Source organism: Cydia pomonella, chromosome 12 (genome assembly GCF_033807575.1).
Source record: "Cydia pomonella isolate Wapato2018A chromosome 12, ilCydPomo1, whole genome shotgun sequence".
NCBI classification, from domain to species: Eukaryota; Metazoa; Arthropoda; class Insecta; order Lepidoptera; family Tortricidae; genus Cydia; species Cydia pomonella.
The window spans coordinates 6,598,127-6,616,770 of NC_084714.1; the positions used below are offsets into that span (position 1 = coordinate 6,598,127).

The following is an 18,644-nucleotide window of genomic DNA, read 5'->3' on the forward strand; positions in this document are numbered from 1 at the left end:
ACTGAAAAGCAGCTGAAGTCACGAAACCACAGGCCGAACGAATATTATTTTAATTGGTACCAACAGGAATGCACTTAACTGAACATTGGTGGACCGTATCTTATCAGTTAATTGTGTTGACCATGGTATACGTTTAAGAGGCCGTACCTAGATATCTACACGTCAATAACTTCAATAATACTAGTGATATATACCAAATTTGCTCAACATTGTCCGACTATGAATAAGCAGGGATTTCGTATCTAGCCATTATCTTATTTCTTATAATCGCTTTTATTGAATTGGATATGAAGCTGTTTATATTGAGCTGTTTAGTATAAAGTAACTGTTTTGTCAAACCAAGCAATATTTGAGATAGTAAAAGACTTTGATGAAGTGTATAAGCATAGCACTTGTATTGGACTTTGTTAGAGACCCGTTGATACCCATCAAAATAAAGTATTTTATATTATTATTTTGTGCGTAAGCCAATCAGTGTTCAGGCTATCTTTTGTATGTAATTTTTATCAATGGGACATTTCATGAGCTGTCCCCTATAAACGCATTTTATTTCGTACATTATCTACATATTTTCAACGTTTTTAGTCGATGATTACGAGTATTATACAGCATTTTTACATCCATTATGACAGAAATTGTGGAATGCTACAATCCTGAAAATGTTCACTTTTCTGAGTGCAAAATATAAGTTAGAACAGCCAAGAAGTCGATCAAAAGTAAGCACCATTGCATGCACGTAATTAACCCTGCTATAAAAGACCGTCCAACTTTCTGAAACTTACGGAAACGAAGTTGCCCCTCGTTACAGTCAGTCGCCCCGTATAATAACTAACCTTTTAGTTAAGGTTGCATATGTTTCAGTACCATGAGTTTGTGATTTGTTAATACACGTAGGTAGCTTGTATAAAGTTAAAGATACAACTTATGATTATGAATTTATCAGACTTCATTTGATAATTTAATGAACTAATTACAAATTTACACATCGAAGTAACTGTTAAATATTCTTTAGGCGCTAGTGATGAGGTAGTAAGTAGGTACCTATAACTTTTATTCCCTATGATTTCCGATTTCCACTATGGCCAATTATACCTTTATGTAAGTATATAATATATTCAGTTCAAGACACATAATACGATATCCACTATATTTGAAATCTACGTCGATATCTATCAAAGTTTTTAATAAAACTTTCCAGTCTCCTTCACAGGACGTCGAAATGAAATATGGTATTTCTCATCCATTTTCCTTTAGGCACCGAGCAGTTTGATTTCCGTTCCGCCCACGTTTCTTAGATCACATGATGGAATTACTCTCACATCTATATAAAGTTTGCCCATTCAAGCAAATTGCTGTATTCACTCTTTCACATAAAAGGGTTGTTTACTGTACACTGAAATCGCCTTTTGCGTAAAATTTACATGAAATATTTTACCTTAGGAAGTGTATAAAGGGCAAAGGCCGTTATTATTTGAATAAAACGGGCTTCCGGATGGCGGGACGGCTATAGATTGACCCTTCCGGTGCAAACAATGTTTCAGAACGCTCCCGGATTCATGGAAAAACAAAATTCACTTTTCCGAGGGAATTATGACGGAAAACATGTAGCAAATAATAAAATACGACGATTTCAGATTATAATAAACCCTTAGGGAACTATCGGAGTGTGAAAATCTGCCGGAGATTTGTAGGAGCGGCGCTAGTGTTGGTTAAAACTCAAGACCTTTGATTCATGCTTTAAAACTCGACTCAGTTTTTCAGACTACTTTCGATTTGGCAGAAACCCGGGTCTTAACAGACTTGGATCTTTTTCAGATAACTCTCAATTAATTAAGAAGCATTCAAAACGAAATTGTCTTCATATAAAATTCATATGCAAGATACACAAAACACACAATCAAATCAAATCAAAAATCATTTATTTCGAACAAAAGTCTATAATGTATTAGTAACATACTAATACTTATATCTAGGGTCAGTACAAACATAACATTAAAATAAATTTTTACATTGGGGCATGTAGCTGCACCCAGTGCTTCAGCCACGGTGAGTCCCACCGGTCGACCTATTAACGGTCGGCCACAATACCTAATATCTACTTGCTTTTTTACTATTATTTAGATAAAACCTATAAAATTATTGACGGAGTCTTTTTACGGAGGCTCGAGCCCTTTTGAGTAACGCTTAAAAAAGATTATGACTCAACTCGGGACTTAAGACTCGGAACGTTTTTAAATGCAGAGTTTCGTAAAAACGAGTTCTTCAATTTTAAACTCAAACCTCTCGCCAAGATTCCTACCAACACTAGCGGCGCCGCTATGCTAGAGCCCTGCACGTCATAATTCGATTTGCTGGCTGAATCGATTAGCGCCAGGAAATATTCACTTCCTTTTGAGAAAAATTCGATTGCTTTCGATAAAATAATAAAATCCGGCAAAGTGTGAGTCGGGCTCTCGCATCAAGAGTGCCAAAATTTAAAAAGAAAATTTTTGAAGTTAGACGTGAGCTTGACCTTTCTTATAGGTTTTCCTATAATCTTTTTTTTTATACCACGACGGTGGCAAACAATGGCCCTCCTGATGGTAAGCAGTCACCGTAGCCTATGGATGCCTGCAACACCAGAGGCATTACATGCGCGTTGCCGACCCTTTGAAAACCTGTACACTCCTTTTTTGAAGAACCTCATACTGTAGCCCCTCGGGAAAACCTCGGCAGGAAGCTCATTCCACAGCCGAAGCGTTCGCGGCAGGAAATTCCTCTTAAACCGCAAAGTACGCGACCATTTAGATTCTAGGATGTGAGGATGAACACCCTGCCGACGGCGAGCGGTGCGGTGATAGAAAGCGGCCGTTGGCATCATGTCAAACAATACTTCAGAGCACAGCCCATTGTACAAGCGGTAGAACACACACGAGGAGGCAAAGTCTCTCCTTAGACTTAAAGGTTCAATACCACTTGTTAGTTTGGGATCGTCGACGATTCGTACAGCGCGCCTTTGGACTGAGTCGAATGGTCCAAGCTGGCATGCAGGTGCTCCTGCCCAAAGGTGACAGCAATACTCTATATGGGGTCTGACTTGCGATTTATAAAGCAGCAGTCTTTGCCCCGGAGTAAAGTATCGCCTCGCTTTATTGAGCACACCGAGTTTTTTGGATGCCAGCGCACCCTTTCCTTCCAGGTGGCTACGGAATTGGACGTCACTGGAAATGTCGACACCGAGGATCCCAATACTCCCTAGCTGATATGGTAAGGACTGAGTCTTGGAACTGTGGGACCACACCATAATCTATGGGTAATAAACTATTTTTTTTTTTCAAATTTTAGTCTCAGTAGTTTCTGGTTTCTATCTTATGAAAGAAATATTAATTTACTTAATACTTATAATTACAGCACATTATCTAAACTTAACTTAAAAAAGTTTGGCATCGTTAAACCAAAAATAAGTTTTTGTCTAAAATATAATTTTTTATATAAGCTTTTATCGCTGGCTGACTTTTTTGCCACAGGCAACTAATACTTACTCATCGCGGTAATTCTAAAAACCCCAATCACAATTACTAACATAACTATAGCTGTGCCGAACTCGAGAACGATCCCCGTTTTGTATGGAGAATGTTCTCGCGCGGGATCATTCCCCATAGTAAACGAAGAACGTTCTGGAGAACGATCCCCGTTTTGTATGGAGAATGTTCTCGCGCGGGAACATTCCCCATAGTAAACGGAGAACGTTCTCGAGAACGGCATAACTATAAACAGGGCAAGTTAAATAGCTGGTAAAAAGTTTTTAACATAAATTTGTAATTTAATTTATCTATCAGCTGCTGTTGACATATTTAATTTGATAAATTAGTTCGTTTTTTTAATAAAAATTTAAATTAAATTAAATAACCATCACGAAACGTACCTGGCTTAAATGTCCCCATTACGCTGGCAGCGTGGCAGCTGCTATTTATACCGGGTGTTTCCTGTAACACGAGCAAATAATTAAACCATATATTGGACTCCTAAAACGACATAACTTTTGAATAACAAGTTATAAAATACGTACTTACGCTGACATCAGTGTGTTTGAGGTTGCTTGTCACGCTTTAAACGTTACAAAATTCGCAATACATTGCGTCTTAGAATTAACTTCAATGTGTAATAAAAAGTAAAACATAGGTAAGTTATTTTTAAAAGCTACTGAACATATGTTGGTGAGTTTGAGGAGTTCAGCTTACAGTTTAATTTATTACTCCTGTTACAGGAAACACCCGGTATATGTAGACACGAGTAAGTAACAAAAAACATTTTGTTTCCATTTAATGTACCTCATAATACATATTAAAAAAAAAACAATTGGTCATTAATCAGTACTCGGTTCTTTATTTGCTAAAACAGACCATAGCCATGCAAATGCAAGTAATAAAATATAACATACCTAATAAATTGTCGCCACACGCCATTGTCAACAATAAACCGATAAAAAATAAAATAAAAACAGTAATAAACAAGAAAAAAAAGGAAATGTAAAATATTAATGCATTAACAACGATTAACAAGTAAGCGGGTAATTCCAAGACGTAGAGCGAGAAAAATTCTTGGTGTTAGCATTTAAAATATCTGTTTATGGTCAAATATTATTTGGTTATTAAACGTTATTTATTCCGATATTTTTTTACAAATAAACTAAATATAGCATAACTTCTTCCTTGCGTTGTCCCGGCATTTTGCCACGGCTCATGGGAGCCTGGGGTCCGCTTGACAACTAATCCCAAGGTTTGGCGTAGGTACTAGTTTTTTACGAAAGCGACTGCCATCTGACCTTCCAACCCAGAGGGTAAACTAGACCTTGTTGGGATTAGTCCGGTTTCCTCACGATGTTTTCCTTCACCGAAAAGCGACTAGTAAATATCAGCTGATATTTCGTACATTAGTTCCGAAAAACTCATTTGTACGAGCCGGGGTTTGAACCCGCGACCTCCGGATTGCAAGTCGCACGCTCTTACCGCTAGGCCACCAGCGCTTCTCTAAACTAAATATAGCATAACATGACCAAGATCCTTCAAATAGCAGTACGTATTTTAACAGATACCTACGTGCGAAAGCTGGACTAAGGGTCGGTTGCACCAAACGGCACCGTTAAAGCGTTTGATAAATTTTACTGTAAGGGAAGTTTTAAGTTCACTGTTGAGTGACGTTGTTCAATCTGCTAACTGTGGTTTGATGCAGCTGGCCCTAAGTGTCACATAATGTTCAGGGGAAACTTTTAGTTACAATAAGTAGGTAACGTTTCAAAACAATTTGTAAACAAAATAAAACTTTTAAGATTACCAAAACTAATTCAAGCTGAATATCTTTTTCTAGGCGAAAAAACACAACCTTCCCTTAAATGACAAAAAAACAACAAGGCGTATTTTTTTTTTCAATTTTGTGACTTATCCTTCATATTTCGAACATTAAATAAACCATATCGTAAATGAACGTCCCCTAATATGATTACATTATTCCGACTCCAGAGATGAGGGTTATGATTACAATAAGACAGTTAATGTTAGTGCTTGTAAGTGACGCTTCTACAGGAAGATGTGCCTACGGTTGAGAGTGTCATTTCATTTAAAGTTACTACTTACACTTTTATTTCAAATGTAGCAATTTTGTCTTATTTCTATCAGAGAATCACGAGACCTTTCGATCCTATAGAAGAAAAAACTAGACAGGTGCGAGTCGGACTCGCCCATTGAAGGTTCCGTTCAATATTAACGTATATTTTTTTACAATTTTTACGATATTACTTGCCAAATTTCATAGTGGAATTCAACGGCAAGTACACTATAGGTACATTTTAGGTACAAATACACGATTTTTGCGGCAAAACGGTCGTATCTTATTTTTTACTTTAAGTTGATTTTTTTACATCTTCAAGGGACTATATAGACCTAAGCATAAATGATTTTAATTTGAACTAGATACCTCCACGTTTAACAAAAAAAAAACATAAGTACAATAGAATGAAATAAATTAACATAAGTATGGTAAGCAAAAACACTCGCTCGTTTCTCTAAGTAAGTACATAAAAGCTGGTGTCATCATTATTAGCGTAATTTGCTTGAGCACTTCGACTATGGTGCGAGTCAGAGTCCGTGACGGTGTGCTGGCGGGAGAAGTTTTGGATAATGTACTCGGAGGACAGTACTATAGTTTTAAGGGGATCCCTTATGCTGCGCCTCCATTGGGAGACCTGAGATTTAAGGTAAGCCGTTGAAAATTTGTGAATTAATATAACTGTAGTTATTTTCTGTATATATTTTCGAAATCGGGTCGTGTCAATTAAACATTTCAAAATGGCAGTAGAGGCTAAGATATTCCAGACCTTTCGCCTCTCGGGATTAGGTGGCACAACCAGCAGTTCAGCTAGCCAGGCATTCCTGCCTTCATCAAGGCACGCGATCTCGCAGTTTGTTGCCGATGGGGCTTTGAGGATTAGTTAGGTTAGGTTAGCATACTGCGTTCCCGGTTGAACCACGATGGACAACCTCTGCGCCAGGAACGACCCGGAGCGGGGATCGAGATTCCTCTCCTGCAGGCGACGCCCTAACTCCCCAAGAAAAGTTTTTACTTCCGTGATTGACCTTTTTTCAGAGATGCTTTACCTACTCTTGTATAAATGCACTGTGGTTAGATAAAGATAAAGATAGTTTATTATTCAAGTCTGTAGGCATATTACAATGCGCTTATGAACGTCAAAACGCGTTATATTGCACACTATAGTAGATGTGTATGATACGAGCTAACCCCAACTAACTCTGAACCTCGCAGTAACTATACTCACTTTAGTATTTTTTTCATTGTGTTTATAGGCACCGCAACCGGTAATTCCTTGGGATGGAGTCCGTAGCGCTATAGCCCACGGGCCGATCTGCCATCAGTACGATATGTTCACTGGAAAACTCTGCACAGAGCCAAGCAGCGAAGATTGTCTCTATCTAAATGTATACTCACCAAATCTCGAGCCTAAAAAACCTCTGCCTGTAATGTTTTGGATCTGTGGCGGTGCATTCTTAAGCGGCAGTGGAAATACCGGCTTCTATGGACCCGATTTCCTTATCAACCAAGACGTTGTCCTTGTAACTATTAATTACAGAGTAGCTGTAGTCGGATTCTTATGTCTGCATACAAAAGAAGTACCAGGAAATGCTGGTATGAAAGATCAAGTAGCCGCTCTTAGGTGGGTGAAAAACAACATAAGAAACTTCGGCGGAGATCCTGATAATGTCACCATTTTTGGAGAGAGCACTGGCGCAGGGTCGGTCACCTACCACCTGGTGTCACCCATGTCCAAAGGTCTTTTCAAGCGAGCTATTGCTCAGAGCGGCACGAATTTGAGTCATTGGGCTCGAGCATTTGAGCCCCGATTAAGAGCTGAGGCCATTGCTCGTTCACTCGGTAAAGACACCAAGGACGACAAGGAGCTCTACGAATTTTTTAAATCCCTGCCAATCGAAAAGTTAACAAATCCTTTTGCCCCTCTTACGGTCGAGGAAGAAGCGGAGTTACGTATCAATTTATTTTTAACTGTAGCTGATGAAAAGGAATTTAATGGAGTTGAAAGATTTTTCTACGGCGATGTTTACGAACAGCTACACAACGGTATACATGAAGGAGTCGAACTTATGATGGGTTATACGACTGATGAAGGCTGTCTTCAATTTGCTTTTTCGCCGAAAGAGAACTTTTTTGACAAGTATAATAAATACGTACAGTGCTTCGTACCCATCGATTTATCGCTGAAATGTTCAGCGAAAGATCAACTAGCTATCGGTCAAAAAGTAAAGAAGCATTACTTCGGCGATAAACCGGTCTCAAAAGACAATGTCGACGCCCTAATAAAATACTTATCAATGCAGATATTTACGTATAATATTATTGAATATGCCAAATTCTTCGTTCAGATGGATACGAACAAGTTATTTTTCTACAATTTTGACATGTACTCAGAAAGAAACATTTGGACTGAAGAATTTGGCGGAGGTCCATATATCAACAGGAATAGCGTTTGCCACTGCGATGATTTAACTTATTTGTTCTGTACAGAGAAAGTAAAAGCAGACCTAACTACTGAAAGTACTAAACTTATTAAAAATATGACAAAATTGTGGACTAACTTTGCTAAATTCGGGTATGTATCTTAACAATACTCACCTCATGCTCCGGGTGTTTAAAATAAATTCACGTACACATTTGGCTTAAAATTTGCGGCTCGCAGTGTGTTATCAGATAGCACCCAGCATATAGATTAGAGCGTGGAATGAGTGCAGTTCTGCCAAAACGTACAAAGTTTCCATGCTAAGTGCTATGTCAAGTCCATACTTGACAAACTCCATTGTTTATAGGGATATATATGTGCAAAGTTAACGTAGTCAGAGTCTAGAGTATATTCTTTTATTAACTGACTTCTAAAAAAGTGGAATTACAATTCTACTGTTTTCATAAATTTATTTTGGCAAGTCAAGGTATAGACCATATTTTTCTCATCATTCTCTCATTAATAAATTCATATTTATACAACATATTCAATTTAATACGTGTAAATCGTGGTATTCATAAAGCCAAAAAAGTGAGAAGTCCTTACGCTATGAAAGTACTTTTGAAATGGTGGTCAAACATATAACTTATAAATATTGTTTTAGTGACCCTACTCCGGACAGCAGCTTGGGGGTCAAATGGCCCGCGTTTGACCCTAAGAAGGAGCAGTACCTGATCATCGGTAACGACCTCGTCGTGGCGTCACACCCAAATAAAGAAGACTTCGAATTCTGGGAGAAAATACATCAAGAATATGTGAAACATTAGACTTGCCGTAAAACCTCATGATTAGTCCAAATAAGTGTTTGTCAAAATTACCTCCTATTTATACCTATAATAAATTTACCTTCGACGTTTCAAGGACGGAGTTGTCCCCGTGGTCACGATGAAGGCTAGAAGATGTTGATGTCACCTTTAGCCAGTCTTCTCCGAGACCACAGGGACAACCGTCCTCGAAACGTCGGAGGTAAATTGAAAACTTAATTTTACACGATTAAGGCTCGTTGTAGTAAACAATAGGTAATGATGAGTAAAAATCGTGAAAGTTTAAATAAGCCTTAAAATACTTGTGGTTCTAACTCCAAACAGCACAATACATACTTGTCGCATTAGACTAGTCGCTTGGTGCTGTGGATCTTGCTGCTGGTATTTTCCTCGAATTTTCCGGTCCCGTACATTTCTGATGCGCGTGCGAAATGGTCGGACACTATCCCCGGCGATAAACGGTCTGACAACCCAGCTGTTCAAACACAATGGGAAACTTGTGGAATAAGCAAGTTTACGACTAGCTGTTGAGTGTTGCGTCGGGTGCTAACCTTAAAGCCCTTGAACCATTGAACGGGCTGAGTCTGGGGCGTGGTTATATGCCGTGCCTGTACCTCAGCTTGAAACGCTGGTTAATGATTCGCTTAGAATTTCAGCGGCACTTAGGTTGGGGGCAAGAATGTGTCAGGCTCATAGTTGCCTTTGCGGGATAATGGTGGAGGATAATGGACACCTAGGTCCACGGCCTTAGTTGCCAAAGTTGTGCCGTGCGTTTTGGAACCACCAGGGCGCAACACACACAGACGGTAAAAGGCTGATGGACTGACCATGATTCCGTGGCGGAGGGGGTTCTGCCTTTTATGGGTTGCAACTTGTGCAAACTAATGCTGCATCAGCAGCGGAGCCCGCGGCAAAGTCTAAGCACAAGCAAAGCAAAGTACTCTGCGATAGAATCCGCTTATGACTTTGTGCCTAATTAGAGTTTAGACAGCAGGGTTGGGCCTTGGGGTTAAGAGGAGAGAGAGGGGCTGCAACCCACGTACTGGATCGTACCTAATTCAGCAGGTCTCTGTTGTAGTTCAGCGGGAAAATGTAGCGGGAATAATGGGGACCTTTGAACCGGGTACGAGCCAGGGTGGGTTATTTTAGATTTATTTTTTGTAATTTTATGACGGGTGTAGGTAAGAAATCAAGGGTAGTTTGTTTATATTTATTTTGTAATTTTTTGACGGGTGTAGGTAACAACAAAGGTAATTTGTTTTGATTTATTTAGTACATATGTACAACGGCACCAATCATGGGACATTTAAGAAAAAATTCGAGAACTTTTAATATTTCACCGCCATCAGTGAAATTTCTACCGCTTTACGCTTTAAAAGTTGAATGTCCAATTCGTCCTCTATGTTTTCTATTTATTTAATGAAATCTACTGCAATTGGTTCCAATATTATTAACCAATGAAAACTTTGTTATTTTTGCTCCAGTCATGGGATGTATGGCGTCATTAGTTTTCAAACTAACAAATATAATTGAAATATTAAACTTAAGCAGCTCTTTGGCTCTTGTTTATGGTAAAATGTTGTCAGCGTTTAAAAACTGTTGGTAAATACTTGTTTTACAGGATTTGTCCTTACCATCCCATTACTGATGCCTGTTCCATTATAGGGGAGTTTAGTATAGTTGATATTTTTTTGGAATTAATTTATTTCTTCGTTTTTAGGTGTCTCTTTTTGTAATTTTCATGTCTGTATGCTCGACTTCTGCAATTATGAAGAAATAAATTATTTATTTGATAATACATAACATCAATAGGGTAAGGTGGGGTAAGTTAAAAATGGAGCAGGACATATTGGTGTGTGGTGGGGTGTGGTGTACTTTCGCACTTAATATACCTCAGTTATGTATCAATCATGTACCGGCTCAGTCTGTAAGTTGTGTTTGATCAATAAACACATATAATAAATATTCACATTTTATTTATTAAATACACGACCTTTAGTCAATAGTCAGTAGCCACGGACTGCGCGTGTTTTTGAAGTGAAAACTTCTTTAGCGCCGTTGTGCACTTTTTGTGATGGGGAAAAAATTTTAAACTCGCGTCAGGGGTCACGTGACCGTCAGATTGAAAATTCGTAAGACCGTCACGTGACATCATGGTGACGTGCAAATTGAATGTCATCGAAGCCTGGTTACTTTTGAAAAATCGTATCTCATTCAAGTGAGACATTTTATTTTCTTCATAATCAAAGTGCTGTCATAACGGTTAAAGAGGTTTAATCTGTGTTAATTGTGTTGTATTGTATATTTGTATTGTTGGGTGTCCATGATTGTAAATACTCAATTTTTTCCTTACCAAAAACTTAAATAACAGAAAACAGGGCGTGATTGTTTTACTTAATATGATGGTGATCGATTCATTAACATTTACTGATTGTGTAGGCTTTAGTCCTGCTCACGTCTCATGAATTACTCTTAATTATATATATATATATATATCTTATACCTTTAAACGAGCAATTCTTGTATATATATATATATATATATATATATATATTTCCGGGATCTCGGAAACGGCTCTACCGATTTTGCTGAAATTTGGTATATGGGGGTTTTTGGGGGTAAACAATCGATCTAGATTAGTCTTATGTTTGGGAAAACGCGTGTTTTCGAGTTTTCATGCGTTTTTCTTTCGACGCAGAATATGGTCGCTAATTTCGTAATGCTGGCCACTGTCCGTCTGGTCTAGCGGGTTAAGACGCGGACTGCTAAACGAGTGTTACGGGTTCGAATCTCGCCCGGTGACTAACATTTTTTTTTATATTTTCAAGTTTATATATAATTTTTTAATTTTTATTGTTTTAGACAAGTTTAATTTAGTAAAAAAATGTAGTTAAGATTATCACCTATACACCACCATATTACAATAAATAGTTATAACCGAGCAAAGCTCGGTCGCCCAGGTACTTAACACTAAAATTCGCATTTCAAAATATCTTTCACACTCAAATTTATTTACGTAGGTATAATAGAGAATTATCTCTTTTAATAAAACTGCTACTCAATTTCTCCAAAATATCAAAAATGCACAATTCAAGTTTTCACTTCTGCCGGCACTCCTGTACTGCAACCCGATTTTTATTGAACCAAATGTGGCTTTTTACCAAAGAACGGTCCCCAGAATATGGAGAACGATGTATGGAATGAAGAGGCTCAAAGTCGAATAAGAGCTATGTAATTCAGTGTGCTAGGTACCTACAAGGTGCAACAAAAAGAGTGGGGACCCGTTTAATAGGCATATTCGGTATCGTGTTTCGATTAGGAAAAAATAGAAGAAAAAATATTTTTAAGCCAAAAACATTTTTTTTTACTAAGGAGCTAGTCCTCCAAGTCCTCCAAGCCTCCATACAACATGTTTCGCGTCAAAAAGGTTTTTCTTCTACTTTCATCCAGTATCTCTCTGTGATAGACTTCGAAACTAGGAGATCTGGCGACGGATGACTTAAATCGACCGGGATATAAACCGTAATTACCTTTTATATTGTTTTTATTGAGCTCCCGATATTTCGACGCAATTACATGCATCTTGTTCACAGGTAGGGAGATAGAGGGTGGGTGTCAAAGTTGTGTAGACCGCGCTCGATCTAGCCTCATTGCACTGTGATAATTATATGTATAAATCCCGCTGATAACGTCTCCTTGTCGAGTTATTGTTATGAAGATGACTGGTGGTATCATATTGAGGTATTTTTTGAATACTTATAATGCTTCATTTATGTATTTTTGTTAACTAACTGACGTGACGGATGAGCGGGATCTCCTGGCACAATTAACACTCATACCTCCTAGGAGATACCTTTACCGTTATAAATTAACCTATATTTTTAATAACAGAAATAAACACAAAAATAGAAAATATAAATATTAAAGGAAAATCTTACCAAACCGACCTAGTCACAGTAAGCTCTTGTGGGTACTATACGACAATATTATAAATATACATAGGAAACATGTATTACTCAGGAACAAATATCTGTGACAAACACACAAATAAATGCCCTTACCAGCGGTGGCAGCATGGTTGCATTTTTATCGCCTGTCACCATTCCCGTCACATTTTAACAAGTGCGAAAGTGGCAGGCATAGTGACAGGCGATGAAAATACAACCATGCTGCCTGCCTGATTCGAGCCTGGGACGTCCTGCTCCATAGGGGATGTTTGTTTTAATATATACAGAATAGAATCCTACATCGAGATTATCAGTTGCATACTTACGAGGTTTTTTTACCTACACGTGAATAGAAAATTATTCGATACTAGTACATAATGACAAGTTATTACATACATTTTCTTAACAACATCTGTTCTAATCAGACGACAACAATGGCCATAATAACTCTATCATTATGACTGTGCATGCAGTGTACAATACACAGTGATCTGGAGCTGTTGTTAGGACCAGAAAAACCAGAAGCGGCATTCGAAATCTTAGTTTCTTAAATCTGTTTTTAGCTCTCAGCGCATCATGCTCGCACGAATATATAAACACAAGCGAGAGAAAAAGAACGGGCGAACGAGGACCAAATGAGACAAAAATCACATTAATTTGAAAATCGAATGAGTCTTAAGATAACAAGATGATGATTCTATAAACGTCTTACTTTATCTTACTGATTAGGTAAGTTGCGTCTCGCTCCCATATTCACATTTTAGCTAGGCGCGAACGAGAGATAAACGTCATTAGTAATGTTACAATCTTAGCATACTGTATGTTTTGGCATGTTCGTCTAGAGACGAGTTAATAATAAAGACTGTTAATCACCAGTGAAGTTTCATATCTTTGTAAATAGCGTTACAATTAAAGAGGTCCCTGATCCGTATAATGTGTACTTAATAAAACTATGACTTGGCACTTTAACCTCCAATTAGATGTGGTATTTCAACGGCTCTCGCAAAATAAGTCTAAGCGCCATATTATCAAGTTTGAGAGCAATACGACTTTTTAGAATAGAATACAAATAATATATTCGTAAGCACAAACACAGAAGAGTAAATTATACAAAACAGAAAAACATAGAGAAGAAAGTGCCACGACACGACCTCAGCATGATGCTAGCGACTTCCGGCGCTGAACTTCCGATGGGACCACTCGTTGAAGCAATCACGACAAGTAACAATCAACAATTAAACAAAAACATACCTGCGATAGACAGAAAAAAAATTACATTTGATAAACTATACCTATCACATTTAGTCTTTTATATTTACTCGTCTCTCTAGGTACCTATATAAAAGCTGGTGCTATCATTATTAGCAGTTTGTTTGAGTACTTCGACGATGGTGCAAGTGCGAGTACGGGACGGTGTGCTGGAAGGACAAGTTTTGGATAATGTACTCGGAGGACAGTACTATAGTTTTAAAGGGATTCCTTATGCTGCGCCTCCATTGGGAGACCTGAGATTTAAGGTAAGGTATTTTTTATAAGATCTATACTGGTAAGTGTGGCTTTGGGGTTTAAGTGTGGCTGGCCTTTATATTGGGGCCTCGCCTGTTTAAATAGAAATAAATTTACTACTGAACGTAAGTAGCAAGTAGCAAATCTATGAACTCGAAATAAACACTAATCAATGTGTAAACAGGTCACAATTTGAAGACCAGCCACGCTTGCTCATATTGATATATAATTTGTAAGATAAAGATAGTGGCATATTACAATGCGTTTATGAACGTCAAATAAAGCTACGCCGGCTCTAACCCTACACCGTTGACCCGAGAAGATTTAAACATTTTTTAAATAATTGAATTACAAATACATAAGTATTTTAATTTAAAGTAGAAATAGTTACAATGAATTAGAAATATATATAATTATAGTTTATTATTCAAGTAGGCATATTACAATGCGTTTATGAACGTCAAATAATGCTACGCCGGCTCTAATCCTATACCCCTTACCCGAGAAGATTTAAACATTTTTTTAAATAATTGAATTACAAATAGATAAGTATTTTGATTTAGAGTTGAAGTAGTTAGAATTAATTAGAAAAAATATACATATATTTCTATTATATACACATGTACTTATATAATGTCATTAATTCGGATTATTTAGTTATTTGAAAAATTGTAGGTAAATATACTCAGATCATTCTTATAACTATGTACATATATCGTAAGATAATACACAGTATAACACTACATAAACACGTAATGATCATAACATTCATTATACACTGACTCCAACATCATCACGTAATATCTACCATTGACTGTTTTGTAGTACCTCTTCAACATGTTTGTTTACGTATTGATGTCTTTAAAGATATGCAGATGTATAATACGACACTTTTCACTCTGAGCCTTTTAGAAGAATAAAATATTATACGCGTTAGGAGAAAAATAAATACTGTTTAAAACTACACTCTATTTTTAATTCTTTATAGGCACCGCAACCGGTCATTCCTTGGAATGGAGTCCGCAGCGCTATAGCCCACGGGCCGATCTGCCATCAGTTCGATATGTTCACTGGAAAACTCTGCACAGAGCCAAGCAGCGAAGACTGTCTCTATCTAAATGTATACTCACCTGATCTCCAGCCTAAAAAACCTCTGCCTGTTATGTTTTGGATTCATGGCGGCGGTTTCTTAAGCGGCAGCGGAAACACAAGCTACTATGGACCCGATTTCCTTGTCAACCAAAATGTTGTCCTTATAACTATTAATTACAGACTAGCTGTAGTAGGATTCTTGTGCCTGCATACAAAAGAAGTGCCAGGAAATGCTGGTATGAAAGACCAAGTAGCCGCTCTTAGGTGGGTGAAAAACAACATAAGAAACTTTGGTGGAGATCCTGATAATGTCACCATTTTTGGAGAGAGCGCCGGCGCAGGGTCGGTCACCTACCACCTGGTGTCACCAATGTCCAAAGGTCTGTTCAAGCGTGCTATTGCACAGAGCGGCACGAATTTGAGTCATTGGGCTCGAGCGTTTGAGCCCCGATTAAGGGCTGAGGCCATTGCTCGTTCACTCGGTAAAAACACCAAGGACGACAAGGAGCTCTACGAATTTTTTAAATCACTGCCAATCGAAAAGTTAACAAATCCCTTTGCGCCTCTCACGGTCGAGGAAGAAGCGGGGTTACGTATCAATATAACTTTAGCTGTAGCTGATGAAAAGGAGTTTGATGGAGTTGAAAGATTTTTCTACGGCGATGTTTACGAACGGCTACACAACGGTATACATGAAGGAGTGGAACTCATGATGGGCTATACGACTGACGAAGGCATTATTCAATTTGCGTTTTCGCCGAAAGATAATTTCTTTGACAAATATAACAAATACGTACAGTGTTTCGTCCCCGTCGAATTATCGCTGAAATGTTCAGCGAAAGATCAACTAGCTATCGGTCAAAAAGTAAAGAAGCATTACTTCGGCGATAAACCGGTCTCAAAAGACAATGTCGACGCCCTAATAAAATACTTGTCAATGCAGATGATTGACTATAATGCTATTGAATATGCCAAATTCTTCGTTCAGATGGATAAGAACAAGTTATTTTTCTACCAATTTGACATGTATTCAGAAAGAAACATTTGGACTGAAGAATTTGGAGGAGGGTCATATATCAACGGAAAGAGTGTTTGCCACTGCGATGATTTAACATATTTATTCAGCACTGAGAAAGTAATAGCAGATCTAACTACTAAGAGTACTAAACTTATTAAAAATATGACAAAATTGTGGACTGACTTTGCTAAATCCGGGTATGTATCTTAAGAATACTTACCTCATCAAATGCTAAATACGGGTGCGTGTGTCCATTGGCATTTAAAATTAATGCACTTATCTACACATTCGGCTTAAAATTTGCGGCTCGCGGTGAGCTATCAGTTAGTGCCGAATCTGTAGATTAGAGCATTCATGTGTGCTGTTATCTGATTTCCAAAAAAGTAGAATCACAATCCAAAAAATCAAAATCACAACTCTACTGTTTATATAATTTTTACTTTGTTACGTAAGACTCTTTTTTTCTCATTATTCTCTAATTGATAAATACATATAAATACAACATATTTAGTTTAGGGACAGTTTAGTTAGGTCCGGTAATGCCAAAAACTTTATAAGAATCAAGCGAATAAGAATTAATAATTATTATGTACGCTATCAAAGTAACCTTTAGTTTTAGGTTTATATTTGCCAATTTATGTGTGTGTAACTATTTTAGAAATGTGAAATGGGGGTCAACCATATGATTTGTAAATATTGTTATAGTGACCCTACTCCGGACAGCAGCTTGGGGGTCAAATGGCCCGCGTTTGACCCTAAGAAGGAGCAGTACCTGATCATCGGTAACGACCTCGTCGTGGCGTCACACCCAAATAAAGAAGACTTCGAATTCTGGGAGAAACTACATCAACAATATGTGAAACATTAGACTGCCGTGATACCTCATAATGTCCAAAATATTTTTTAAAGCATGACCTACTGTACTTTTCTTTCACCATTCAATTGTCACTTATAGAGTTATAGATTAGCGCATTATCGAATTAGCATTCCTGGCCGCGTAGCCAACGTGCCAATCGTTAACGCTCCGTAGCGTATCGTAGTCATCTCTCTCTATTACTCTTCCATATTAGTGTGACACTGACAGTTGCGTTTCGTTAGCTAATAGCTATGGATCGTTAACGATAATCACGTCGTTGGCTACGCACCTTGTTCCGCTGAGCAAAATATTTGCCGGCCCTCCACTAATCACAAGAATTCGTTTAAGCCGCTTTTATAGCTCCTTATCTAGGCTTATAACGAGATTGATGTAAAATGTTCAAATTTTGAGAGGTACAATATTTAATACTTATACATTTCTATATTTAGCATTAACACTTGACGCAGAAACCTAATTGTTTAATGCCAAAAAACAGAATAACTATTAAACGCACATGTATACTTACACGATCGTGATGTTAAAATATTTCACGATTATAAATGACGACTTGTCTGTCCTAATAGTGGGTATAGTGACCCTGTCTATGAAGCCGATGGTTTCGAGTTCGAAAAAGAAGAAGAAGATATGAATATCGTCGCCTAGTACCCATTGTACAAGCTTTGCTTAGTTTGGGGCTAGGTGGATCTGTGTAGAGATTGTTCCCGAATATTTATTTATTATGTATATTATTTGTATTGTAGGATGTTTGTTTAAGAATGCCCTATATTTTATTTACTTTTTATTTATTTATGGCTGAGTCAAATAGAACCGCGTGGATACCAATAAAAGAAATAACCTTTGTCTCATCTGTACCTACACAAATTTTGTTGAGTTTATGCGATAACATCGAGTCTTTACTACGTAGATACGAGTATGTATGAAGGCTTTCTGTACCTACCTACTAGATAACATCACGACCCTCGGCAATGAGGAATACGACAAGAGGTAGTAGATAACATAACTATGTCTTTGCCAGCGACGGAATATGTATAGACGAAGCTCTCAGTACATGACTTCCGAAAACGGTCCACTGATAGTTATTCGCTCTCCATAATAATCTATCCGCCCCTAGCTTTGAATATTGCCCAATACATTGAGGTATATACTAGAGTCGGCAACTGTAACAAAATGTTTCCGCACCTCAATGAAGTGCCGGCACCTCATTGCGTTTAGTGTCACATATTTAAATAAAATTCAATACACTTGTAAGGAAATAAATACAGGCAGAAAATGAACAGTTGTCATAACAGTTTCGCCTCTGGGTAGCTACACAGTTACGCTTATTACGATAAAATCCCGTATACGGTGTACGTGAAAAAATTACGCTTTGTGAACC

The 18,644-nt window shown here is 37.7% G+C and overlaps 2 protein-coding genes across 3 annotated transcripts; both read left to right on the plus strand.

The window, feature by feature from the left end:
* Window positions 1-5,838: 5,838 nt before the first annotated feature.
* LOC133523365 (esterase FE4-like) lies at window positions 5,839-8,976 on the plus strand. The gene is made up of 3 exons (XM_061858887.1): window positions 5,839-6,232; window positions 6,840-8,158; window positions 8,670-8,976. Exons 1-3 carry the CDS (start codon window positions 6,104-6,106, stop codon window positions 8,830-8,832), a joined length of 1,611 nt encoding a protein of 536 aa, XP_061714871.1. The 5' UTR covers window positions 5,839-6,103; the 3' UTR covers window positions 8,833-8,976.
* Window positions 8,977-14,127: 5,151 nt separating this feature from the next.
* LOC133523366 (esterase FE4-like) lies at window positions 14,128-18,120 on the plus strand. Of its 2 annotated transcripts, none has more exons than XM_061858889.1 (3): window positions 14,128-14,293; window positions 15,271-16,589; window positions 17,098-18,120. In XM_061858889.1, the coding sequence occupies exons 1-3, from the start codon at window positions 14,165-14,167 to the stop codon at window positions 17,258-17,260; spliced, it is 1,611 nt and encodes a 536-aa protein (XP_061714873.1). In that variant the 5' UTR covers window positions 14,128-14,164; the 3' UTR covers window positions 17,261-18,120. The 2 variants fall into 2 exon arrangements, with proteins under 2 accessions (XP_061714873.1, XP_061714872.1); XM_061858888.1 differs by having other exon boundaries at window positions 14,132-14,293; window positions 15,271-16,509; window positions 17,098-17,306.
* The last annotated feature ends 524 nt before the right edge of the window (window positions 18,121-18,644 follow it).

What these genes read in the sequence shown, in the direction of transcription:
- LOC133523365 (XM_061858887.1), top strand. Translation starts at nt 6,104, where the DNA reads ATGGTGCGAGTCAGAGTCCGTGACGGTGTGCTGGCGGGAGAAGTTTTG. An exon ending in TGGGAGACCTGAGATTTAAG is followed by an intron (nt 6,233 to 6,839) that starts GTAAGCCGTTGA and finishes TTGTGTTTATAG; the next exon opens with GCACCGCAACCGGTAATTCC. An exon ending in ACTAACTTTGCTAAATTCGG is followed by an intron (nt 8,159 to 8,669) that starts GTATGTATCTTA and finishes ATATTGTTTTAG; the next exon opens with TGACCCTACTCCGGACAGCA.
- LOC133523366 (XM_061858889.1), top strand. Translation starts at nt 14,165, where the DNA reads ATGGTGCAAGTGCGAGTACGGGACGGTGTGCTGGAAGGACAAGTTTTG. An exon ending in TGGGAGACCTGAGATTTAAG is followed by an intron (nt 14,294 to 15,270) that starts GTAAGGTATTTT and finishes AATTCTTTATAG; the next exon opens with GCACCGCAACCGGTCATTCC. An exon ending in ACTGACTTTGCTAAATCCGG is followed by an intron (nt 16,590 to 17,097) that starts GTATGTATCTTA and finishes ATATTGTTATAG; the next exon opens with TGACCCTACTCCGGACAGCA.